This window comes from Nematolebias whitei, chromosome 1, assembly GCF_014905685.2.
Source record: "Nematolebias whitei isolate Nwh7 chromosome 1, NemWhi1, whole genome shotgun sequence".
Lineage (NCBI taxonomy): Eukaryota > Metazoa > Chordata > Actinopteri > Cyprinodontiformes > Rivulidae > Nematolebias > Nematolebias whitei.
Window position 1 is genome coordinate 62366935 of NC_056498.1, and position 27438 is coordinate 62394372.

The following is a 27438-nucleotide window of genomic DNA, read 5'->3' on the forward strand; positions in this document are numbered from 1 at the left end:
GCGGTAAAGTTAGTTTTACGATGGACATTTGAGCTCCGGGGCTTCAGTGGTGTATTATTTTCATTCAGTCCGGAGAAGGCAGTCTGATTTCAGTCAGCCGTGCTCCATCTGCCCCGCTCAGTCTGCCCGTCTCGGAGGAGGGGCAGACTGAGCGCGGCTGACCGAAATCAGACTGCCTTCTCCGGACTGAACGAAAATAACAGACCGCTGAAGCCCCGGAGCTCGAATGTCCATCGTAAAACTAACTTTACAGTGGTTTAATGTGGTGCTATGGCTCTGCAGACATTGCACATCGCTGTCTTGTTTTGTGGCGTTTCTAGAGTAAAATACTTCCACACAGTGGACATGTTTCGATGAAAAGTTGGTTAGCTGTTAGCCACACTGCACATTTTAGCTGGCTGCAAACTATGAAATGGATTTCCTGAATGTGAGGCGGGTCTTATTACTCTGGGTTCATGAGACATGCCTCCGTTCAGGAAATCCATTCCATAGTTTGATGCCAACGTGCAGAGCAGCTGGCAGGGAATCACATGTGGAGACGTTTTACTTGGAGACACACAGACATGCATCATGGATCGGAAATCTCTGCAGGGTGGATCGGAAAAATCCGATATGTAAATTGTGCTGATATCAGAGCCTGATACAGATACTGGATCGGATCGACCCCATCCCTAATATATATGTATATATCAGTCGCTCTGTACATAAGGCGCATCATTAAAAAAAACCATCATGACGAGAAAAAAACCTTGTATAAGTTGCTTCGGCATGTAAGTCGCATTTATTATACATCACCACTGACCCGTTGCGTTTATTATGTGTTTATTTAATGGTCAAAACAGCTTAATTTCGCCTGGGCAGCACTGCACCATCCATCTATCCATCCATCCATCCATCTATCCATCCATCGCAGCCGGAGCCGCTAGCTCCCCAATTGTTCCTCTGCCTGCACCAGCTGAGTGAAGCGAGCATGCACATGGACTCATTGTTGTAGTTCTTAGAAATTTAACAAGATTAACACTTAAAAACAATTATTTGTTTGCGCAACATTATAGCAAAGGTGTGTCTCAGTTGAACTTTTTTTAACTAAATACACCTTAACGGTCAAAACAGCCTCATTTCGCCTGGGCGGTGCCATCCATCCATCCATCGCGGCCGGAGCTGCAAGCTCTTCAGCGTTCCTTTTCCTGCACCAGCTGAGTGAAGCGAGCGTGCACGGGAGGACTTGCTGTTGCAGTTCTTAAAAATTTAAAGCGTCAGTCAAAAATTGCGTTATAAAAATGGGAGAAAAAAAACGTATATAATTCGCTTCAGCATATAAGTCGCAGGACTGACAAATCTCTACAACAAACTGCGACTTGTACACCGGAAATATGTTATATTAGTCCAGTTCTTGACTGTGTTCAGAAGAATGTGTTTTGTGAGTTATTATTTTTACAGAACATAACGCACACCTATGAGTTGATTATTTAAAAGGCTTCTACACTCAAGGTTTGAATCTGTGTTGAGTCTACACCTAAATGCAGTGGTGAGATGCAACTAAGTACAAGTACTTTGTTACTGTACTTAAGTACATTTTTCATGTATCTGTACTTTACTTAAGTAGAGTTAAACATGGGTACTTTCAACTTTTACTCCTCTACATTTTACATTAAGTATCTGTACTTTCTACTACACTACATTTCTATAATGCGTTGTGTTACAAGTTACATTCATGTTGTGGTTTTTTGATTTGTTCATTTGAAAGTAACCAGTGGTGAGAGGGGAGTTGGTTAATTGAATCACTGCAAAGTGGACAGGTAACATTAGATCAGCCTTCAAGAAGAGCTGGACCAATGACATATATTCTAGTATATACACATCATTGAGCTGGATGTACCCACAACACAACTAAACACACCCAAAATGGATTCCACCATGGAGAGTCAGCCAGAAGATACAGTATGTGCTACCCATGGCCTTATTGAAAGACTATTGAAAAACTATTGAAATACTTTTGACAGACTATTTAAAGACTATTCAGCACAGCAGGACATATTCTCTCTCCCAGAAGATCCAGACTGGACTAAAAAAAAACTTTGAAAACCAACTTCTTTTGAACTTGAACAAGAAAGTATTGCCTCATTATTAAAATGTGTTAGTTCATGTTAGGACAGGAGACAAGAGATGTCTCCAAATGGTTCAACACTCATGGTCCAAGTTTTGAAAATGGTGTCAGGAAGTTAAAATATTGTTCACTATTGACCCATTATAAGGTTGACTAGACAGTATTTTAACTAGAGTTGATGACAAACTGGAGTTGAAATGATCAATGTCTGTTCCTTTGTTAGGTCTAATGCTCCTTTTTCAGTCAGACAACTTTTACTTAAATGTGTTTACTGCAGTTAAAATGACTTAACTGGTTTTGCTTTGCTTTAAATAAAAACTTTCAAAGGTATAATCATTCCTCTTTCTTATTTTGCTTAATAACATTTAACTCTGCAGGTCATCCCTGAAATTCTGACGCACAGAGTCACAAGTCCGAGTGTGAACTGTGTCACACAATAAAAACATGTATTATCTGCAGCATTGTTCATTAAAATGACACAACACTGTTAATGAATTACAGAAAATATACATAATAGACACTTAATGTTATTGTAGACCATTGCATTAGATAATACATTCAGCAAGTACTTTAACTTTTAATACTTAAGTATTTTTAAACGCAAGTACTTATTTACTTTTACTCAAGTAAAAATGTTAATGTTGTACTTCTACTTTTACTAGAGTATATTTTGTCTGTTTATTTGTACTTTTACTTAAGTGCAGTGTTTGAGTACTTTTTCCACCACTGACTAAATGTTTTATTTAAAAAAAAAAAATCAGTTTTCATTTAAATCTGTGTTTTGTTTTTTGTTACAATCAGCCTGTAAAAGAATGATTTTTTACACAAATCTAAAAAAAAATCTAAGAGTTTAATTCACATAAGATAGTATTTAGCACTAACAATTGTCTGGAAACCTAAAAGATGATCATCTGAAAAACAACGCCTCTCATAGGTCCTCTCAGGCTTTGTTAGATTTTTTTTCCTGTTTCATAAAATTGTGATTTACAGATAGTTCATAGCTTTTATGCCTGATTTTGTCCTCCGATTGTCCATGTTTCTCATTTTACAAATGCACACTGACTAATGCTGTTATAGTCGATAGACAGCTTTCATGCTGTCTGGACAGAAAATTAATTTAAAAAAAAATATATATACAATGAAAAATGTTTAAACAACCTTGAAAAAGCCTTGAGAATTATCAATCACTACCACTTTGTTCAACGATTACCGGTACTCTGAAATTTGGTTCCTTGGAATGAGACTTTGAAGAAAATGTAAATGATAATGTTCATTTCCATTCATAATTTTCCGAGACACAACTTAAACAGATGGTTTGCAAAAGAGAGCTGAATGCAAGAAGTCATATTCACAGATACCTACAGTTTCCACAGGACACAGCTCAGTGATGTTCCAAACAGAATCTGAAGAGAATACAACTTAGGGTGAATGTTTCAGCTAAAACGATTGCAGGAACGTGTCAAATGTGATTAAATTCACTTAATAACATGTTTCTAATCACATTTCCTGAATTACGAGTCTATGTTGTTTGGACTTCTTTATATCATGTGTATGAGAGCACAGATGCATGCTTGTTACTTAATACGATTAAATTCAGCATAGCATTGATTAAACCAAAGGATGGAGTCTCCAAAATAGCAAATGCTCACATGGCCGTCCAAACCAACTGTCCAAGCTGATTTGTCATTGCCCACTATTCTTTTGTTAATTTGTTAATCTCAGAAGTCATTATTACTACACCATTAAAAAAGCATTGAAAAAAATGTTGTATTTACTTTTTCACCATAAAATGAAGTTTTTCCTATTGTCCAATAAAGTTAAGTCAGGTCACCTGGACGGTTTACTTTTTGTTGAAACGTTTCAGCCTTCATCCAAAGGACTTCATCAGTCCGATGAGCCACAACAAACTCAGTCCCACAAGCAGCACACTCGCATAGTGGGGTCAACCAGTTTGCTGGTGATAAGATGGTTTCTGGAGTCCGCCCTCTCCCCTGTCAACTCCTCTGAGGCAGCCATAGCCAAAATGGTTCAAAACATCAAAGTTCATGCTCAATAATCCAGGTCAACAATCCAACAAAGTCCAATCAGGTCAACTGGACGGTTTCGTTTGTTGTTGAAGCGTTTTGTCCTCGGACTGATGATCCCTCGGTTATTGAGTATGAACTTTGATGTTTTGAACCACTTCGGCTGTGGCTGCCTCAAAGGAGTCGACGGGGGAGAGGGTGGACTCCAGAAACCACCTTATCACCAGCAAACTGGTTGACCCCACTATGTGAGTGTGCTGCCTGTGGGACTGAGTTTGTTGTGGCTTCTTGGACTGATGAAGTCCTTTGGATGAAGGACGAAACGTTTCAACAAATAAAGAAACCGTCCAGATGACCCGACTTAACTTTATTGGATTTTTTGCCTGGATTATTGAGCATGAACTTTTGATTATTATTATTTTTTTTGCTCTTATGTTTTTCCGGTAAAACAAATCTCAGAGTCTTGAAGAAAGCGAAAGGAAAGTTGCAAATGATTCTTCAGTTCTAAAAGAGATGCATTCTTTTGAATTTGGTCTTATCGAACTAAAAATAAGAGAAACACAGAGCGTAATTCTGCATAAAAACATTTATCAGTCGTGTAATTTATAAAACTATCCATTAAACTTTAATTTGTTGTTTAATAGCTGCAAACGAAATGATCACACATTCAGTGCACTTTCCTTCGAGACAAACAATGAATTATTAATCCATCTATGCTCGTATAAACTACTGTCCTGCTGTCTCCCTTGTGGGATACTTGAGCAGACTGATGCCTTTTAGGTTTTTGTTTGCAACCCATCTAATGTGATTGTTCTCACCACCTACACACAAATTAGTATTCAGACTGTATGCAAGATTTTTAAAATACATGGAGGGATGTGATTTTTGTGCCAGGGAAGGTCTGGCCTTCTGAGGCAGACTCCAGTACTGCTCAAAGCCAAGCTGGTGGACCTCACAGCTGCAACATGAACCAGGCTGCAATGCCTCAAGAATAATCTGTTTAAACACACACGTTCATCGCAATGACTCACAAACACACCGATTTTCTTTTCTTGAGTTTAAGCAGGAGGACTCTTATCTCCTCAGAACAAACTCCTCCAGTGGTGGGAATGTTCTCAGGATGTTATCTGGTCCTCTGTGGAAATGAGAGATAGCCAGCCACCTTTATCACTACTTTCAGACTCTTGAGAGTCTCCGAACATTACGGCATCAAGGACTACTGAGCTGCCAGGGGGACACCGACCAATGGCTGACAATAAATTTAAAATTAAAATAAAAAAGATACTGCTGCTGATTTGAAAAAAAAAAAACTCCAATTAGGGGAAAAAAAACAAACTGGAAAGGCTTTTATGATTTGGGAATTTTCCCCTCCCATGCGAGCCAACCCAAAGACTATTTTGGGCTTTGTTTTTTTTTTTTTTTTTTTTTTTAGGAAAGTACGATGAATGTTTAAATGAAATGTACATGAAGTAAAAAAAAAATTGTACCAATCCCTTGGCGTTTTTTTTTTTTCAAAAGATAAAAAGTGGAGATAATCAAGTCAGCCAGAAATTAGTTATAATTGGCAAAGGAATAGAGAAAAAAGAAACATCTTTGAGATTTGCACTTTAACCAAAGCATCGCCATAGCAACACTCTTTCAAGTCACATATTAAATGAATAGGTAATGGACTTAATGCACATGCCAAAATAGACACAAGAAGAAAAACAAGGGCTTCATTTGACAAAAAAAAAAGTTATTTTGCCGCACTAAACAGAGTGTGTCAAAACAGCTCGGCAGCCTTTTTGTGAAAGAAACATGCACAATGTAACATGGCAACACAAATCTTCCATCTGTTGCTGTTGTTTTGGCTGTCTGGCACATCCACCTCTTGTTTTCAAAGCACTTCTTTTTTCTCTAACAGGTGCAGAACCTCTCAGCTCAGCACATCAAAGGGGCTTGTGCACCTGCAAATAAATCACAGCGAATAGTAAGACTTCAGACTCGGAACACCAAAGAGGGCTGATTTAATATTCATGAGGTACAGGGCTTTGGATGTTGAACGCTCGCGTCTTTTGTTCTTGGAAGAAGGGTTGATGTTTCACTGGGTAACTGTATTTTCATATACCTGCGGTCTTGCCTCTCAAGAAGATCACACAAACCCATCTCACGATACATGTTGCATACTGACTTCTATTAACAGGAAGATTCGGCATATCTCTAGAGCTTTCCCTTCACTGGTGAACCATTTAAATTTTTATTTAAGCAACACTTGACCACCAGTATAGATAAAAAAATAAGGTTGAAACAGAGCTGTGAACCATTAGGTGGTTGGTAACCATAATCCTCTCATTCTACAGCCTCTTAATTGTCACTTGTCTGCATCCAGGGATCAGTTTTTTTTGGCAGTGATTAGTAAAATAAGCTTGAGATTAAGTCACAAGTAGTCCACCTGGATGTAAAATGTACTTCTTTGTATGTGAATGAGACAATTACAAGTGCTGAAATAGAGCTCGTGAGAAAAGCTTGCATCCCCAGCGAGCGCTTATAGTAAAAAAACAGCTGGTCAGAACATACTCGAGAAAACATTCACCTTAGAAAGAGTAGTAAGGGATTCTCTTCACTTTTTTTTTCTGTGTTCTCTACACACTCTACCACACTTCCTCCTCTTTCAGTTGAGCTACACACAGAAACATATCCATCCCTTTGATCCCCAGGGGTGAAACAAACCCATCCACTATGACTCAAACCAGACTTAATTCATTTCACATGCTCTAATTTAATGTCTTCACGTTGCAATAGACTGAAATAAAATAGATAGATTTGTTTGGTAATTATTTTCCACATATTTTCTCTTTTGAAACGTGCACATTACACAGGGGTTTTGGTTATTACCATAGATCTCATGCAGAAAAGATGCAGTAATCCATGTAGACCTGCTGCCCCCAGCTGGCAAAATGGTGTCTTAGCAAATTCATTCTTAACAGAACCTGATGGTGCCTTTATCAGAACATTGTTTTAGATACTGTACCTCTAAAATCTGTGTGCGTTTATGAATAATGTACATTATTATCTTCTAATAATAACACTACAATGCTTGAATAAATATTAAAACTTAGTCTAATAAAGAGACAAGATACAGGATTTACAGATGTTTAAGAGTTCAGATTCTCTGTTGTTTGTGTCTTTTGCTTGTGTTTATGATTCATTATTATTCATTATTGTTGCATTATTAACATCCAAGTTATTTTGTGGGTAAATGGAGTTGAGAGTGAAGCAAATTCAGCCAAGTTCCAGTCAGTCAAACTGAGATCTGGTCCACACCTGAAATGTTTATACAGTTTCTGAAACACGCAGAATGGGACTTGGGTGGTCCCATAAGCTCTTGGCTATAATGTCTGCGCACCGTTTCAAGGATAAAACTAAATAAACCATAAATAACGCTAATAAGGCACAAAACTACTTTTTTGATCAACATCCAGCCCACATTATTTTATTATTCAAAGAAACAGTGATAGTCTAACAAGTTTGAGTCAGATCCTCTAGACAGATTCTTCTTTGTTGAAACATTTTGTCTTATGTCCAGAAGACCTTCAGTCTGAGGAGCTGCAGCAGGCTCAGTCTTATAAACAGCACCTTCTCTTAGTGGATCAACGAGTTTGCTGGTGACAGCTATAACTACCAGTAGTTGTTCACGTGCAAAATAAACCATCAGCCTAACAACCGATCGTTAGTGCCATGGTGGCCGTTTCACAGAAGGCATCATCATGAACCAATAACTCTGTGGTATCGCTGAAAAGGACGCCAAGGTTCAGGGACACCACCGAGTCATTGGTTCAGGTATATTGATGACATCTGGGTTCAAATTTAATCTCAAGATGTACAACATTTCTCTGATAACATCAGCTCTATAGATAATTGCAAAAAGTTCACACAAAAAAGATGGCAATTTAGCCTTGTTAGATCATATCAGGTCTGATGGAAGACATTTGGAAACTTATGTGTATCATAAACCCACACACACACAGAACAGTACCATATTTTCCGCCGTACATGCCCTATAAGTTATATCAATCCAAATATGTCTAATAAAGTGGAAAAATCAGTGAATACGTCGCTTTGCCATATACGTCGCATCTATTATGCATCACCGCTGACAACCCGGAAATGTGGGGTGAACCCAGAAATGTGGGCCGAACCCAGAAATGTGGGCCGAACCCAGAAATGTGGGCCGGTGTTGTGCCAAAAATCAATTGGCTGCCAAATGGCGGCCGCGGGAGCGTGCATATGAGGACTTTAACAAGAAGTTAACATGATTAACACTTATAAACAACTATTTGTTTGCTTGAAATAATAGTAAAGGTGTGTCTCAGTCTAACTTTTGCTTAATAAATGCACTTTGACGGTCAAATCAGCTGTATTTCAAAAGCCGATACACGGAAGTAGAAATGTGCAAAGGGACAAGTCGCTGTGCATTTCTTCAAAATTTAACAAGATAACCACCTAAAACAATTGTTGTTAGCTTGACTTTATAGTAAAGGTGTGTCTCAGTTGAACTTTTACTTAAAAGCACTTCAATGGTCAAATTAGCTGCATTTTGCCTGGGCGGCGCAGCGAAATGAAGCTGATTTGACCGTTGCTCCAGACGAGCTGGACAATGGTGGCAGGCTATGGCAAGCCGACTATGTCATTAATAGCCACTTTTACCTATTACATGATACAACGGCATGCCACACTACTCAAGCCTATCTAGCTGCTGAAAATGGTAGTGTTCAGTATTTTCAGTCAGAATGAATGAAAATGGTCAGATCTTAGTCAAAAATTGGTTTATAAATATGGGGAAAATATCCATAAATATGTTGCTTCGGCATAAGTCGCAGGGCATGCAAATTATGCTAAAAAAAACATGACTTAAAGGATGAAAAATACGTTACTTGAGGTTCACTTGCATTATCTGCTGAGGCACAAGTTGAGTCATCAGGACTCTGTACCACAGAGCAGACAGTGTCCCCACAAACTCAGCAGAAGGAGAAATCCCACACAGGACAGGTCCTGGAGCAATGTGGATATCCTAACTGGGCCTTCCTGAAAGCAGAGAAGAAACCCAAACAGGACTCCAGTCAGCCATCAGGTGAAAAGGAAAACCCCAAACCCAGACCAGTGGCCATTCTGTGTGTTGTGGGAGTTTCAGAAAAACTGAGACGTTTATTTTCTAAACACAATGTCCCAGTAGCTTTTAAACCCCAAAATACATTACGGCAAAGACTGGTTCATCCCAAAGATCCAGTCCTCCAGCACAAACCTACTGTGTATGCTGTTCAGTGTCAGGAGGGCTCTGATCAGTCTTACATCGAGGAAACTAAAAAAACACTAGCCAAAAGGATGGCCCAGCACAGAAGATCAACATCATCAGGCCAGGAGTCTGTGGTCTACACTCATCTCCAGGCCAGCGGTCACGCGTTCAGGGATGAAGATGTTCACATCCTTGACAGAGAAGAACGATGGTTTGAGAGAGGAGTGAAGGAAGCATCTTTGTGAAGACAAACTGTCCATCATTCAACAGGGGCAGAGGCCTCCATGTTCAACTGTCCCCCTCTTACAATGCTGTTATAGTATCACTCAGCCCCCTGTGAATAGCAAGCAGTCATCAGGGTGCTAATGATTGGTCGTTAGGCTGATGGTCCTCCCTTTGTATGTGAACTAGTTTTGAATGTCATCAAACAATTGGTTGATCCACTATGTGCTGTTTATAAGAGAGTTTGTTGCAGCTCCTCAGACTGAAGGTCTTTAGGATGAATGACGAAACGTTCCAACAGGAAACCATCTAAAGACTTGACTCAACCTTATCAGATTTATCTACCTGGATTATTGAGCAAGCATCAGGGCAAACAGTAGCAGTGTGTTAAACTATAATTTGACATTATTATTATAAAAAAAATATATATTTAGTTAACAATTATTATTTTACATTCATATTTTTCTGCAACAAAGGTAATAGAGAAATTTGTCAACACAACCACACAATTCTCGCATCATTTCTTTTTTTATTTCAATATCGCTGCAAAAAAAAAAAAAAAAAAAAAATCCAAACTTTTCTCTGTTAAATCTTAGGACATTAAATTTGTTTTCTCTCTTATGTTGATCATAAGTTAAACCTGAATATTTTCAGTGGAGTGTGTTCTAAAGACGCCCACCTTTCATCTAAAATGCATTCAATCATTATAAAGACTCCTAAAGTCAAAAAGATTAACAAATCTTCTTTCGGCATTTCCCTCTTCAGGAGTCATCCTCCATCTCACTCTGTCTTCTGCATCTTTTCTTCTCTCCACCTCCATGTAAACTCTAACTTCATCCATATGTCTCCTCTTTGGCCTTCTGCTTTTTTTTTAAAGGATAAACCAATGTTGGGTCTAAATATAACAAATGAGAAAAACAAGTTCACTTGCCAGAAACGTGCCAAGCTTTTGGATTTTATTCCTCTTAGTTGCTGGTGCAAAACTGTAATTGTTTTATGGAGATTGTATCTACGAGGCATCACACAAAAACTACTATTGTAACGCGTTACGTACACTTGTGCAAGATCCTTTCGAACATTCTATGAAACGTAAAGAAATTTTGTTTATGCTTTTGTGCAAAAATAAGTCTTTGGCCCCATTAAAATGATGATTAACTAAAACATGACTCTAGTGCACTCTTTGTAAATTTAATTTTAAAAACGTCATTGCGAAATTCAGCTTAAACTCAAGAGCCATTAAAAGGAGATTCTGATAAGTGCTCAGTTCTTTATTCAACTTGCTCTGAACTATGTTCTGTGTCCGTTCATCAGTGGCTAATGTCGACACGTTTTAGGACTTGGCAGGCGCTGAATGACAAGTAGCTGCTAGAACTTCCAGAGACTCGCTGATGTTTGAGTTTGCGCTATCTTGTCCGAACCACATGAACTGCTCCCCTGCCTGAGCCTTCGCTGCCTCTTCTGACCTCAGCTTGTGGTTCTGAGGGAACCGTCTCCTTCTGTTTGCAACATCAACGGTCCCCATCGATGTGAAGTCATTTCTGTAAGTACTGCTGGTTGTCTCAATTCTGCTGTCAGCACCGTCGCACAGACAAAAATGAGAGTTATGCTGTCTCAGATCATCGGGGGGCTTCCTCCGTCCAAACCCCTGATACAACACAGAAGAGATGGAAGGGTTTTGAAATAAAGTTCCAGATCTAAACATTTAAAATACCCTCTGTTTTAAACGTACTTACGTGAGAGAAGTCCAAAATGTTGTCTTTTGAGGCATTGTTGTCATGACAAGAAAATGGATCGTCTCTGGGTTTCTGTGAAACAGCACATTTAAAAGACAGCTATTTTTTTAAAAACAAAGTTTTTTTCCCCCAGGGCTCTTGGTAGAGGTTAATAGATGACAGCATTACGCACCTGCTGAGTTTTCCATTTAGGATAGCGTTCAAAGTTGAAAACCTGAGGCAACATCTTCACCTGACTCTGCATAATTCCAGTGGTTGTACAAGTTTCTCGAGATTTGACCTCACTTTCTGAAGAATCTGGATGAACAAACTGAAACAAGTTCTTAAATAAGATAGAAACGCATCATTTTACTGTTAAATTTGTAATTAGGCAATGAAATAAATAAAAAATTACATACCCATTTGCCTCCATTGTTCATAGAAGAATACCTTTGTTTCCCTTTTACCATTTTGAGATGCTGGGTTGGCTGAGCAGCTTCACCAGAACACAACACACACACGCTGTCCAACTTAACTAATTCAAACACCAGTGACTATGGAGACCTGTCACAAACAACCTGAAAACTGATCCCAGATCACCACGGAGATGTGGAATTGGAATTTTTACTGTAAAATGTAAAGAGATGCACCGTTTACAAACTATTGCTTGAGATTTAAAAGTGCAGCATTAAATGCAATTAAATTGATACATTTCATTCCTTTTCACATATGCTTTATGTTAATCTTATTGAAGAATAAAATGTTTTTTCCTGTTGTTTTCTGTTCTAAAAAATGTAATGAAATGCGTTTTTAGGTTCAAGTAGTTATTTTCAAGAACACATTTTCAATATAATACCATAAAATCACGCAAACAAACAAAATCTCTCATTTACAGATGAGGAAATCTCATGTAAGCAATTTTTATGCTGAAAAAAATTATCCATATACTTGTAGAATCTTTCTTTAGAAACTTTCTTCATCTTTTCCTCTGATCAGGCAGATATTGCAATAAAGTGTTGAACTTTGAGCATGTGTGACGCTTTCTAATAAACAATTTCCATTTCAATACCTCATTTACTTTGATGCATATTGCTTTCAGTGTTACATTTATCATTAATCTTTTTTTTTTTTAAACCAGGCAAGTCACACTTTTTCAAGTGAGGCCTGGGCCAAAAGCAGCCTAAACATGCATGTTTTTGGACTGTGGGAGGAAATCGGAGTACTCGGAAAAAAAACCACGGAACACAGGGAGCATGCAAACTCCACTTAAAAAGATCCAACGCCCAATCTGGGGCTTGAGCCCAGGAGCAGTGCTAACTAAAAATAAAATAAAATAAATAAAAATGAGGCTGTCCAATGTGCTCTGATCTACATGTTAAAAAAGTATACCCAAATAATGGGACTCAGTTCTCAAGTATAAGAAATGTTCATTATACAAAAATTATTTAGCTCATAAAAACATGACAACAACAAATAAAATTATGTAAAAGTGATGGGGCACAATCTTTTTTTGTTTTTTACGTTTTTATTTTTGCTTAGAGCTCAATCACACTGTGTACGCCTTCATAGAATATTTCTGAAGCGAAGCGTGCCAATGGGGACAAAGTCCAGATCAGATTGGCAACAAGTAGCTTCAAATTTAAGCATGATACATGAAAAAGGAAATAACACATTGAACGACTACAGCTCAAATATAAAACACTGAATACAATATATATGAATTAAAAATGAAAGATAGTTGACTTATAATTGGATTATCATGCCAATGTTTTTCTTAATCTATAGTAAGAAATAGGCCAACAGTGATTTTTATGACCCCAAAGGGACGGCAGACTTCTGCTGAGGCTGAGCATCATGTGTAGTCTGAGTGGCCTTTGTTGGCTTGATTCCTGTAAGACAAGAGACGCAAGTCAAAACCTTTAAATGACAAAACAAACCAGGGTAACAGATTTAACTTTTACATATTTTTTTGAACAATTAATGACAAGTTAAGAAAGCCAACATTTTAAACACAGAGCAGTTGACAAATCAGTCTAAAAATACATTAAAAACACGTAAAAAGAACAGAGAAAAGTCTGAGAGACGGTAGTTTGCCGAATCCGGATGTAAGCCCAATTTGAACCATCTGATCTCCATGGTAACTGACGCTGGCCCCGTCACCTAATCTGAAGAGGTTTTGGATAACTCAGGACTGTTTCGGAACATATCTACACACATTATTCATATCGTATACAATATGAATTAGTTATTCAAAGATGGTTCAAATAGGGCTTACTTCCGTATTCGGCAAACTACCATCTCTCTGACTTTTCTCTGTTCTTATGTGTTTTTAATCTACATACCAAAAAAAAAAAAAAAAAAGTCAGGATATAAGGTTTTCTAAATTAATTCAGCGCTGTTTTGGACGTGTGTACACAAAAGGCAAGCTACATGGTGCATAGCAGAGAGAACTTCCAGGGTCAGACCACTTGTCAAAAATGAAATCATGGTAACCTAATTAAAACTGAGCGCATGTTATCCGTTTTTTTCCATTTTCGTTTTGTGCACAAAATCAGAAATCGGATGACGCTTCATTATCCGATTTTTCATTTTGGTTTAATAAAAAAAAGAAAGAAAAAAAGTGTGTTTTTGTTTATTTAATTTTTCGTTTCAAACGAAAAAAAACAACTGCCTGAATGGACCGTACACTGACCCAGGCTACAGAATTATATGCATTTTATTTACTGTTTCATAAAGTGTTATATATAAGTATAAGCACAAGTATGCTAATCAGCTACTACCACACCAAGGTTTAGCGCAATATCTGTAAAACTGACTGACTTATAGACATTTATCAAATGCCAAAAAGGGAGAAGCAGGTAAAGATAATGGAAGAATGGATGGATGCTTTTTAAGACTGACACAGATGTTTCTTTTGTACCATTCAAAGAGCTCATCATCGCAGGAGCAACTTCTTTCATTCCCTCCCTCTGAAAGCGCTTCTTCAGCTGTTTGGCCAGGTGTTGCCACCTGATTATAAAAAAAAACAGAATTCCAGACAAATTAAAATCTACAAAAATGTAGCTGTTGTCATTCAGAGCGACCAAGCTGTTTTTTTTAAGACACCAGAAATCATGTTTTTGTTCTTACCGTTCCTGTATGTCGTTGTACTTATTCAGCCTGTCTGCCCCTTCCTTCTTCTCCTCGACCCACCTCTGCAGGAGACGTTCTGCGTCTGCATGAGCCTGCTGCAAACCCTCTTTGAGTCCACTCTGCTCCAAGCGCAGAGCTGCCAGCTCCTTTGACTGACACTCGATGGTGAACTCGTGCTCTAAAAAGGCTGCTTTCAAGTTGTGATTCCTTTTAGCCAGAGCGAGGGCCTCTTGACGGTACTGGGACACACTAGAAAAAGCCAATTAGAGATGTATTGATCTCTTCATGTTGTTTCATGTGGCTTTTAGGTCATGAGTTTAGACATTGAAACAAATGGATTGACTTGAATCCCTCCACCCTCATCCCCCAACCAGGTTCAGCCTGATTGTTTGGTTACACCACTCATTAAAAAGAACTGATAGTTCTAATATCAAGCTTACTGAACAGATGTTTTCTTTAAAACAACAAAAAAAATCCCATACTTTTTGTCAAAATTATTACATCCGTTTACTGCTGGATGATTAAGCCTATTTTCTGTAATAATAAATTCCCTCCAAAGTCCATCTTTGGATGCTGCTTCCTAAGCTCTATGAGCAATACTGTATATTTGTGAACTGACAGATTACCGTGACTGCCAGTATTGCAGCTCAGCTTCTTTCATATACAGGACTGCAGTAAGGTCAGAGACAGCTTGAGACAACTGAAGGGGGAAGAAAGCAAAAATTGAAGGAAAAATAGGAAAGAAATATGGTTTACAGGTAACCTGGCAACCTGCACTAAACAAATATAAATCTGTTTCCTGCTAAGGCAAAAATAAAACATCCCAAGTATTTCTTAAATTTCACATAAATGCTCATTTATATGAAATATTGTGCAAACATGATTTTGAATGGCACTTCATTACCTTTTCTGCCAAGTGTTCACTTTCTCTCAGCTGCAGTTGGAGATCGATACTCCCACCTTCTGCACCACCTGGCTCCACACTAAAAATAATTTTAAAACTGATGCTGAGAATTCAGAAAGAAAGAAAAAAAACTCCATGAAAGTGAATTGCTCTAACCTCGTATGAATATCCTCAAATATCTGTTTGCGGATTTCAAGACGTTCCTCCAGCTGAGACACTGACAGAAACACATGCAGCCTAGTCAGACACAATGATTACTATAAATAAAACGCCAAGAACACTGTGAAATAATCTTACAGCTCGTGAAAACTCCAACAAATGGACGTTTCTCTTCGTGATCTCTCTGAAGAAGTTGAGCGCGCACGTGGTTCTTCCAACTTCCCATATTATATAATATCACTGTTTACGCTTGTTTGCAAAATAAATAAATCAAAAAACGAGGAATGACTGTGCTTTAATCAGATTTGGCGGTAATGAAATAATCAATAGGGTTCAGCAGGACAAGAATTTACATCTGTCAGCAACGTTTCACAACTCCTCCCTTCAGCAGCTGACATTCCTCACCTAGATAACATCTGACCTAATCTAATAATAATGTAATAATGTAAATGATATCCTACATGGAAAACATATGTGACGGAAAAGGTTACTATATTCACAAGTAAATAAGATTCAATTTTTAAATACATACGTATATTTATTTAATTTACAATACAAATACGTAATACATAAATACGTACTTGAACTTGTTTATCACTATCTATTCCTGTTGATATATTTTTTTTTGTTGCGATTAATACTTTTTTTATGTGATCAAATGTATTGTTTATTTAAAACAATAAAGAACGCAGCTCTGCAATTAAAAAAAAATTGTTGGAAGTGTTGACACGACGTAACCCATTCACAAATTTCACAATAAAAGTCGTCAAAACAATCCAGCAAGCGCTCAATATTTCTAGAAGAACCTTTGAAAGTACTTCCGGGTCAACACGTCTGTTATACCATTTTCATTTTTTGGGAAATATTGTCGTTGGTTAAGCTTACAGTTTACTTTATAGTATTCTAAAGAACACAATATTTTTATTTAATTAAAATGCGAGCGATGTTTTGTCTTTAAAATTAAAAAAATAAGAAAAAGTATGCAGTCGCACTTACTATGACACCGGAAGTTGTTGTTTGCTTTGCGCTAACGTGAGCTCTGTACAGGGATGTGAGGCGGCCGGTGGGAAAAAAACGGTAAATTACAGGGTTGTCAAACAAGTAACCATTGACTTAACCTTATTTAGTTTAAAAATGAAATAAAAATATACGTGCAAGTATATTTTCGCTTTAGTTTAACACTCGAGTTAAGTAACTTAAGCTTGCTACCGTTTCTTTAAGCTAGTAGCTGGACAAACTAACGTTAGATATCCATGACTTTATGGTAAATTGGTTGTATGATATTCGTTATCAAGGCAATTTATGGATATTTTAGAGATTTTCATAATAATTTATATTTTTTCTACAGGCTGAGACTCAGTGTTAACGGGAGTAAAAGTAGTTTGTCCAGTATGAGCTCATTGTCAGCTGGGGACAGTCTAGAGCCTGGGATTCCCTTTGATAATCAAGCAAAGGAAGACATTGGTGCTCTTAGCTGCACGGGAGACTACAGCAGACAAGTAAGTACCGTAACTTGCCAGAGTAGAAAGTAATGAAAGGGAAAAAATAAATAAAATAGATACTGGTTCTCCTCATTTGGTAAATTGTATCGAAACTGTATGCGTACATCAGCAAGATATTGTTATTTTTGCCACATGGGGTTAGGCACAGTGCAATTAACAGCCATAAGAATAAATATCTTATTTATCATGTAGTTAGTATTATCAAAATTTGTTCACAGACTGTCTAACTTTTTACATGATGTGAAATGCTCTTATCATCTAGGAGTCTGCGATTTGCCTAGGGAATGGAGAAGTGAAAAGCTGTGCTGTGGTCAAGTACTCTGCAGCACCACCTCCGACCACCTATGCCCTCCTGCAGGAGAAAACAGACCTGAAGCTGCCACCGGCCAACTGGCTGAGGGAGAATCCCCAGCTGGGCACTGCTGGCACCACTGTGCTAGGCTCCAGTAGCAAGTGCAAACCTTTTTCCAGGTAAAAATGTCTCATTGGTGTGAATTAGTCAGACTAAGTTTGCAAGATACTGGAAAATATAAATCTACCGTATGCATATATTTAATAATAAGTTAGGTGTTTATTTTTATTCATCAATCTATTCATTGTGATATCAAAACTATTAAGCTGATTTTTATAGTGTTGCAAAAGTGACATACAAATTTAAAAAGCTGAAAGGTTTCATAGTTTTAAGTACTAATAGCAGTCATCATCCATGTTTAAAGAAGGTAAAATATTCTTAGGGACTGCAAAGCTGAAGTCTGTACTTTATTTTTATTAGTATGACTTGCTGAGTTGCAGTTAGATATTTTGATGAATCTGCTTTTCATCTTTGCAGTTTTGGGATGGCCTATGACTTCATCGATTGCATCGGAGATGATGTTGACGTGGTGTCAGACTCTGAGGTTGGAGAGATCTTTTCAGAGCTATTTATTTTTCTACAATGTACATTCAGCTGATGTTACTGTTGTTTCTTTTGTTTTGGTTTGTTTTTTTCTAGAACATCAAGAAGCTTTTGAAAATTCCCTACAGCAAGTCTCATGTCAGTATGGCTGTTCACCGTGTTGGAAGGACATTGCTTTTGGATGAACTGGACATTCAGGAGCTCTTAAGGAGATCCTCTCAGGTAAAATTGTGCTTAGCGTTCTACTAATTAGTATTTTCATGACAACTTTTAAGCATTTTTCTAATTAAAATATATTTGTTGCAGACAGGAGATTGGACATGGCTCAAAGAGATTTATCAGCGGCTAATAGATCAAAAATGGCAGAGAAAAAAGAAGAGCAAAGAGCACTGGTATCAGAAAGCCATTCTATCAAAGTTCCTGTACTACAGGTGAGTATTTTTCATTCTTTGAATGAGTGTACCTTTTAGAATAGGTTTCACTTGTTTAAAAAAAAAAAAAAAAGACTAATTTTTGGAACTATTTACATTATTTTTCTACAGTATAAATGGTGATGGGGCTGCAGAGCCTGTATCAGATGACATGAATCAAAGCGATGAGGAGGATGGAGCAGAAGAGTTCAGCTCTTCATGGCCTGCCACTTTCACCAGCACAATGGCAGATGCAGAAGAATCAGATTCTCCCAAACAGGTAACTTTTCCATGCAATGGCATTAATCTCAATATTGCTCTCACTTAAGTACAATTTAAGTCATTTTTACAACCTTTTGGCTTAAGTGGAATATAATAGAAAAGTCTTAACTAGAAGACTGATGTGTTAAATGTGCAGGAAAGCATTTCTATGGATAGTCAGTTTGCTTTGGGTCAGGTGGCGTCTGTGCCTAAAGAGCAAAACCTCCCTACTCTCTTCAATGAAGGAGAAAATAGTCAGGTAAATATTTTAAAGTTCCTTAATTTTAGACTGCAGCATCCAGTATTTTATGTGTAAAATCTAAACTTCAATTCTCTGATGCATCATGTTTTTCAGGGTTTAAGAAATGACTTTGTGCGAAACGTCATGTGGACATTTGAGGACATCCACATGTTGGTTGGGTCCAACATGCCGATATTTGGAGGTGGTCGTTATCCTGCCGTCAGTCTGAGACTCAGGTTAGAGGTTTTTTGTTTGTTTTTTGTTTTTCGATTTACCACTGTCTCCAAAATGTCTTTGGGGTTCAGATAGATTATCATGATGGCAAAGGCATCATTTATTACTCTGACTTTGTTTTTAGGGACAGCAATAAACCAATCAACATTTTGACTGGTATTGACTACTGGCTTGACAATCTGATGTGCAACGTCCCAGAACTCGTCATGTGTTTTCATGTCAATGGCATTGTTCAGGTACATTACTCCTTTGTGCTTTCTATATCTGTAGTGCAACATATTTGCTGAAATATGTATAGTTTTCATTAGAAAATTGTGGGCACTATTAATAAAATAACCTTGAAATTACACATAGTAAATACACAACAAATTAGCTCAAGTATAACATTTTAGAGAGGATTTATGATCCGATAATACAGTTAATTATATAAAAGTATGTATGTACAGTACCTTGCGAAAGTTTTCGTCCCCCTTGAATTTTTCAACCTTTTGCCACATTTCAGGCTTCAAACATCCATCCATCCATCCATCCATCCATCCATCCATTATCTTTACCCACTTATTCCATTTTTGGGTCACGAGAGTCGCCGGTGCCCATGTCCAGCAATCACTGTGCGAGGGGCGGGGTACACCCTGGACGGGTCGCAAGTCCATCACAGGGCCACATAGAGACAAACGAGACAAACAACCATTCACTCTCTCACTCACACCTAGGGACAATTTAGAGTTACCAATCAGCCTAACATGCATGTTTTTGGTCTGTGGGAGGAAACCGGAGCACCCGGAGAAAACCCACGCATGCACGGAGAGAACATGCAAACTGGCTTCAAACATAAAGATATAAAATTTAAATTTTTTGTGAAGAATCAACAACAAGTAGGGCACAATCGTGAAGTGGAATGAAATTTATTGGATGTGTCAAACTTTTTTAACAAATAAAAAACTAAAAAGTGGGGCGTGCAATATTATTCGGCCCCCTTGTGTTAATACTTTGTAGCGCCGCCTTTTGCTGCAGTTCCAGCTGCAAGTCTCTTGGGGTATGTCTCTATCAGTTTTGCACATGGAGACACTGAAATTCTGCCCATTCTTCTTTGCAAAACAGCTCGAGCTCAGTGAGGTTGGATGGAGAGCGTTTGTGAACAGCAGTCTTCAGCTCTTTCCACAGATTCTCGATTGGATTCAGGTCTGGATTTTGACTTGGACATTCCAACACCTGGATACGTTTATTTGTGACCCATTCCATTGTAGATTTGGCTTTATGTTTTGGATCATTGTCTTGTTGGAAGATAAATCTCCGTCCCAGTCTCAGGTCTCTTGCAGACTCAAACAGGTTTTCTTCCAGAATGGTCCTGTATTTGGCCCCATCCATCTTCCCATCAATTCTGACCATCTTCCCTGTCCCTGCTGACGAAAAGCAGGCCCAAACCATGATGCTGCCACCACCATGTTTGACAGTGGGGATGGTGTGTTCAGGGTGATGAGCTGTGTTGCTTTTACGCCAAACATATCGTTTTGCATTGTGGCCAAACAGTTCGATTTTGGTTTCATGTGACCAGAGCACCTTCTTCCACATGTTTGGTGTGTCTCCCAGGTGCTTGTGACAAACTTTAAACATTTTTTATGGATATCTTTGAGAAATGGCTTTCTTCTTGCCACTCTTCCATAAAGGCCAGATTTGTGCAGTGTACGACTGATTGTTGTCCTATGGACAGACTCTCCCACCTCAGCTGTAGATCTCTGCAGTTCATCCAGAGTGATCATGGGCCTCTTGGCTGCATCTCTGATCAGTCTTCTCCTTGTTCCAGATGAAAGTTTAGAGGGACGGCCGGGTCTTGGTAGATTTGCAGTGGTCTGATACTCCTTCCATTTCAGTATGATTGCTTGCACAGTGCTCCTTGGGATGTTTAAAGCTTGGGAAATCTTTTTGTTTCCAAATTCAGCTTTAAATTCTCCACAACAGTATCTCGGACCTGCCTGGTGTGTTCCTTGGTCTTCATGATGCTCTCTGCTCTTTGAACACTGACACTATCACAGAGCAGGTGCATTTATACAGAGACTTGATTACACACAGGTGGATTGTATTTATCATCATCAGTTGTTTGGGACAACATTGGATCATTCATAGATCCTCACTGAACTTCTGGAGTGAGTTTGCTGCACTGAAAGTAAAGGGGCCGAATAATGTTGCACGCCCCACTTTTCAGTTTTTTATTTGTTAAAAAAGTTTGACACATCCGATAAATTTCATTCCACTTCACGATTGTGTCCCACTTGTTGTTGATTCTTCACAAAATTTTTTAAAATATTACAGCAACAATGTAACTATCTTAGTAGTCTACATGTTCCCTGTTGTGGCAGTTGTGTCAGAACATCACCGTTCCTTAACTTTAAAGTATCTACAGTTTTATTCTCTTTGTCTTGATGTTTTTTTTTCCTTTTCCTTTCAGAAATATGAAATGATAAAAACGGAAGACATCCCTCATTTAGAGAACTCAACTTTCTCTTCAAGGGTAGTAAAAGACATCGCCCAAAATATTCTGTCATTTCTGAAGTCCAACTGCACAAAAGAGGGCCACACCTACTGGCTTTTTAAAGGTGGAGAGAGAGAAAAATATATCTTTAGTTGTTTTTTGTTGCACTATACTTTTGTGTACAAATCCTGTAGTTTGAACTTTCACATCTTGAATCCACAGCTAGTGGAAGTGACATTGTGAAGCTTTATGATCTCACCACCCTGTGTGAAGAAGCTGAAAAGGAGAACTATCAGAATCCCTTCACTCTCCCTGTTGCTGTGTTACTATACAAGTGAGTGTGCGTTTTCTGGATTGGAGTATCTTGGTACTTAGTATCTGGTATCTTAGAATTTTTAATGATTGTAAAAATAATTTGGACATTAAAGAAAATCCAGGTCACATTCTTGAGTCAGGTTTAGTCACCTAAACACACTTTAAATATTTCTAAGTTTAAATTTGACGGTGGTAAAGCTGCAATGCTGTAGAAATGCACACAACCAAATGGTTAACTATTTTTGTGCAGAGTGGCCAACAACTTGATGCTGAAGGTGAGACAAAACAGAAAACACTACGGAAAAATCCGAACCCTGCTTCTGAACTGTGTGAAGCTTCTCGATCAGGAGAAACATCCGCAGGTATGTGTGGTTTTAAAATAAATATTCTGCTGTTCTCATAAGGTTAAGGGTAGAAAAGAGTTGAGAACTCTTAAGAAAGCTTTGACTGTCTTGATTGCTTTAGTTGTTTTTTGCTGGTTATTAATTCATAGTTTAGGGCTGTTTTGGTCAGAGCAGCAAGCACAAGGTAAAACCCTTAATCAAATCTTAGAGGGCTGTAGTTTCAATCTGAATGAACTCATCTCCATCCCGATTTTTTCTTCATGCCCAGATCATCGCCTCAGCCTACTACATGCTGTCAGAGCTGTTCCAGCTCGATGAGCCTCCAGAAGAAGATGAAGGGGAGTCGCTGCGGGACGGTGGCTCAGAAGACAGCTACAGTGACGAAGACAGGGAGGTGGAAGATGATGAGGACGACGATCTGACAGAAGACAGCGATGAGAACGAATCCTACAGTAACTGCTCCAGGCCTCAGGATGATTGTAAAGCAGTGGCCGTGATTCGCTCTGTAGGAGAGCTGTCAGTCCCTGAGAAATACAAATCAACTCTCCAGATCAGAGTGAGTGACTCTGAGAGTGACATTTCCTTCCTTCTTTCCCCAAACACTGAAGAAAGCAGAGTGGAAATTGATGTTAAATGATTGTGTCTAAACTAAATTATATATATATCTTTTATATTTCTACAGCCAAGTTGCTCTTTCCCCATTTCTCAAGATAAAGAGGAGCGTTGCAGACACGTCCTGAGCTACGTCCTAAAGGCAAGTTTCGACCAGTTGTCAATATTTAAAGAGGTGGTTTCTAAAGATAAGGTGCCAAAGATCACAATTGGTGTGAGGTTCACTGCACAGAGCTTGTTTATGGACTAAATAATACTTTTTAAAAGCACAAATAGTGCAATAAACACTGCTGTTACATAGAGAGGTACAGATAGATTTCCTGAATATTATAAGCAGTTAGCAGTTCATGTTACATAAGTAACAAATGTGCCACCTGCAGAAAAAAATGGAATAAAGTGAAGTGCAATGTCAGAGGAGAAAACTTTTTTAAGTAAAAATAAGTTCCCTGTCAAATTCAGAATTGAAATCAAAATCTTACTTCTACAAAGCGCTCAACAACCTAGCTCCATTTTATATTAGAGATCTTATTGTTCCATATTTTCGTAACAGAACACTTAGATCTCAGACTGCATGCTTACTTGTAGTTCCTAGAGTTTCCACAAGCAGAATGGGAGGAAGATCTTCCAGTTATCAGGCTCCTCTCTTGTGGAACCAACTTCCAGTTTCTGTCTGAAAGGCTGTCCAGTTTTACGACTGGGCTTAAGACGTTTCTTTTTGATAAATCCTATAGTTAGGGTTGGCTTGTTATGCTGCTGTAGGCTTAGACTACTAGAGGACAAATTGACCTCATTTTCTCAAATTAATTGTTAAAATTGAGTAGTTTTCATTTGATACTATTTCTATCTTAACATGTGATTCTTGACCTGCCATTGTGTATCTGTTCCTACCAAACCCAGCCAGTTAAAGCAGATGACAGCTTGTCCTAAGTCTGGTTCTGTTAAAGGTTTCTTCCTCAGTCGCCTTCGCCTTCATGCTTGCTCAAGATGAGTCTGTGATTTAAACTCCAAGCAGTCTGCTCCTCAGATAATGTTATTAACTTATTTTTAAATATATGAATGTTTCTGTTCAGTGCCTTGAGATGACTTCTGTTGTGACTTGGTGCTATATAAATAAACTAAATTGAATTGAATTCAATTCAATTGAAGTCTGTCATAATTTGTACAGGGTGTGAAGGCAGTGGACAGTAGCATCAAGAAGGAGAGTGATCTTCCTGCTGCTGACCCAAACATTCCCATTCCCCTAAAATATGAAGATGGAGGTGCCAGTGGGACGTCAGAGAAAGGCATTGCTCTTCTGCTAGAAAGAGGTCAGTCTACTGTTTTATAACAATTTATTGCAGAATATAACAAGGGTTAGAAAACATTATGACTAAACAATTACATTTTTTTTTGTTTCATTTTTTTTCTCCGTGTGTGCACGATCAGTGGGGTTTGTGCACGTGGACCAAAAGCACTCGACACGCTCTGGGATGATCCCCGGGTCCTGGCAGCACCGGATGAAGCTGCAGCTTTTTCTTAAAGCCTCAAAAGCATACTACGTGCTGTCTGATGCAGCCACTAACCTGCTGAAGTACGGGCGAGCTTTGCGCTATATCAAGTTATCTCTGCAGTGTTACGGTGAGTGAATGTAACGGTTTCATTCTGACTTTCAGCATGGTGATATTGCAGTCATAACTGCTTGTAATTTGTACCAGACATCTGGTATTTACTGACCAATTAAATTTTTTTTTTTTTTTTGTCACTTTCTTTTCACGTTTCTTTTTGTTGCTTTTCTCCAGATGCCTATTGTTGTATTAGTGGAACGCTTCATCCACAAGTGCTGCAGTTTCACAGCCAGTGCCTGTCGCTGTGTGGAGACATTCAGCTGATGCTGGCTCAGAACGTCACCAACAGAGCAGCTTACCTCGAGGAGTACAGCTATCAGACCAAAGAGGACCAGGAGGTCCTGCACAGCCTACACAGAGAGAGCAGCTGTCAGGGTCAGTCAGATAGAGATTAAATGAAAAGGGTCTTTATTTTAACTTCCATGCTGAAATCTTTTTACTTTCCACTTATTAGCCTTCAGCGTGGCGACAGACCTGGCCATGGACCCTGAGTACCAGCTGTTTGTTAGCTGTAAATGCTACGAGGCAACACATGAACTCCTCATCTCTGAGGCCTTGAAAGATCAGTCCTCAGATCAGCTGTCTCAGGTTCTCAAAAGACTGGGAAACATCCGCAACGAGATGGGAGTCTATTATATGAACCAGGCAGCATCTATGCAGAGTGAGAAAGAGGGTGCGTTATTTAACCTTTTGGATTTTAATTTTTAACGAATGAATCTTTGTTTATAGAAATGTTGCTAGTTTTCTTCGTGTGCTCTCGTTTTAGTGAAAAAGGCGGTGTCCTCAGCAGAGCAGGAGCTGTGGAAGAAGAGTTTTGGCTTTTTTGAGAAAGGATTAAAGGACTTTGAAGCGATCGGGGACAGCACCAATACGGCCTTACTGCTGTGTAATACAGGCAGACTGATGAGAATCTGTGCTCAGGCCCACTGCACCATGTCTGCTGATGAGAGCAGAGGGGAGTTCTCATCTGAAGAGGCTCTTTATTACAACAAGGTTCAGTTTAAAGACTGCTCTACGTTAAGCATCAATGCATTATTTTTCAGCAGTCGGACCAGTTCCCCTAATTCCTTGCATCTTTCGTTTTACCCCAGGCCATAGACTATTACTTGCGAGCTATGAAGGCACTGAGCAGCAGGGAGAGCCACTCAGCAGTGTGGGACAGTGTAAACTGGGAGCTGTCCACCACTTACTTCACCCTGGCTACACTGCTGCAGGACTACGCTCCACTGTCCAGGAAAGCCCAGGAGCAGGTGAAACTAAAGCATTTCCCCAAAACCTACAACACAAAACGTTATTCTTGAACAGTGATAAAATGCATGTTTTACCTTCTTGTTCTGTCTGAATGAAATTTCTGTTTGTGACTGTTTGTGTCTGCAGATTGAGCGAGAAGTGACAGAGGCAATGATGAAGTCTCTTAAATACTGCGACCTGCAGACTGAGTCAGCTCGTCAGCCGCTCTACCAGTACAGAGCTGCTACCATCCACCACCGCTTGGCCTCAATGTACCACAGCTGCTTTCGGAACCAGGCGAGACAGATTTATTTACTCGTTTAAAATTTTCTTTCATGTTAATATCTTTGATGTAATTCATTACTGGAGTGTTTGTACTGTTCTGTTGCCTGCCACAAGTGAAAGATCTTCTCTGGAAAAAGTGCAAAATTGGATTTGTGGATTTTATATCTAAAGCTTTTCACTGATGTCTGGGTTTGTGCCTGTAATTGTTTGACAGGTGGGAAATGAACAATTGAGGAAGCAACATCGAAGCCTGGCAGAGCTTCACTACAGCAAAGCTGTCTCTTTGTTCCTCAGCCTCAAAGACGCACCCTGTGAGCTGCTTCGCACGTTACTGGAGAGAGTTGCTTTTGCTGAGTTTACTATGGCAGGTAAGCATCTGTTTACCAGGAGTAATATGATGTTGGGCAGAATGTTTTTTTTTTTATTATTATTAAGAGAAGTTTTGAAAGTGTTTGAGAACAGTAATGTGTGTTTTATGATTTTAAAGGCCAAAGCAGCAGCGTAGCAAAGCTGAAGAGCTTAACTGGAGCACTGGAGATTATGACAGAAACTCGTCATGCCTTTCAGTTGATCCGTCAAGAAATGCTAGAAGAGCAGGCAGAAGTACGTCTCAGCTGTGCATGCAATGCTCTGTTCAGGTTTTTCTTCTCTATCTTGTGCTGTTGCATCTTACTCTTCTCTTTTATTCTTGTAGTCAAGCGAACCACCTGCGACTGAATCAGCTGGCTCTCCTGATGCAGCCAGTGGCTCCACATCTGGACTGGACCTCCAAGAGGTGATAAAGTTAATTGGTGTTTTTGAGCCAAGTTTCTCCTTCCTGCTGCTGCAAACCATCAAACTGATGACGACAACAAAACGGAAACCAAGGTGAGCATTAGTCCATAGTTCTGCATCTGTTTTTTTTTTTTTTTTTCACCCAACAGTGACCAGCTTTTGTGTTTATTACAGCAATAAGGATGAGGAAGCAATGAAGAACTACAAGCATGTGTATTCAAAGCTGCTGCGCACAGAGAAAAACACACCGCTCCTCAGCCGTGTGGAGCTCTACATCGAGCTCCTGCAGCAGCTGACCCCACAAACAGGAAGTGATGTCACAGGAACAAGCAAAACATAAAAATCAGTACCTGCATACAGTCGTGTAAAGACTCAGCTTTTCGATAAACTTCTTAAAGACTGTGTGTCAGAAAACAACATCCTAATATCAGAAATTAACAAGCACAAACTTTGAAGACAAAGTTACTAAGAACTTTTTTCCCTCAAATCACCTCCTGCGCCTTTTAAAACAAGTTAAGCATCTTCATCACAAGCTTTGAATTGTATATTTTTGTATAAAGTGGTCATGTAGATTAATTATTTTATTTGTTCTTATGTTGATTTTAGTTAAAATGTGAAGTTCCTGTGGAAACGAATAGATTTTGACTGAACAAAACACCAAACTCTGGGATTGTCTCATTTTCTGCAGAAATCCCCCCCCCCCCCCCCAAAAAAAAAAAAAAAAAAAAA

At 38.7% G+C, this 27438-nt stretch overlaps 3 protein-coding genes across 3 annotated transcripts; 1 reads left to right on the plus strand and 2 right to left on the minus strand.

Moving 5' to 3' along the window:
• Positions 1-10955: 10955 nt before the first annotated feature.
• On the minus strand, positions 10956-11807 carry tex36 (testis expressed 36). Its single transcript, XM_037686356.1, has 4 exons — positions 11757-11807; positions 11531-11668; positions 11359-11430; positions 10956-11270 (listed from the first exon to the last, which is right to left on the minus strand). Exons 1-4 carry the CDS (start codon positions 11805-11807, stop codon positions 10956-10958), a joined length of 576 nt encoding a protein of 191 aa, XP_037542284.1.
• A 1339-nt stretch (positions 11808-13146) lies between these two features.
• On the minus strand, positions 13147-15758 carry si:ch1073-143l10.2 (uncharacterized protein LOC565165 homolog). Its single transcript, XM_037697622.1, has 7 exons — positions 15671-15758; positions 15530-15590; positions 15374-15452; positions 15096-15169; positions 14467-14718; positions 14258-14346; positions 13147-13226 (listed from the first exon to the last, which is right to left on the minus strand). Exons 1-7 carry the CDS (start codon positions 15756-15758, stop codon positions 13147-13149), a joined length of 723 nt encoding a protein of 240 aa, XP_037553550.1.
• A 779-nt stretch (positions 15759-16537) lies between these two features.
• Positions 16538-27418, plus strand: edrf1 (erythroid differentiation regulatory factor 1). The gene is made up of 26 exons (XM_037686366.1): positions 16538-16609; positions 16881-17031; positions 17297-17505; positions 17864-17930; positions 18026-18151; positions 18236-18360; positions 18472-18619; positions 18758-18859; positions 18956-19077; positions 19200-19311; positions 21522-21669; positions 21768-21879; positions 22111-22222; positions 22473-22760; positions 22887-22958; positions 23982-24123; positions 24242-24433; positions 24595-24795; positions 24875-25093; positions 25187-25413; positions 25512-25670; positions 25798-25947; positions 26150-26303; positions 26423-26538; positions 26630-26802; positions 26884-27418. The coding sequence occupies exons 2-26, from the start codon at positions 16924-16926 to the stop codon at positions 27047-27049; spliced, it is 3750 nt and encodes a 1249-aa protein (XP_037542294.1). The 5' UTR covers positions 16538-16609; positions 16881-16923; the 3' UTR covers positions 27050-27418.
• The last annotated feature ends 20 nt before the right edge of the window (positions 27419-27438 follow it).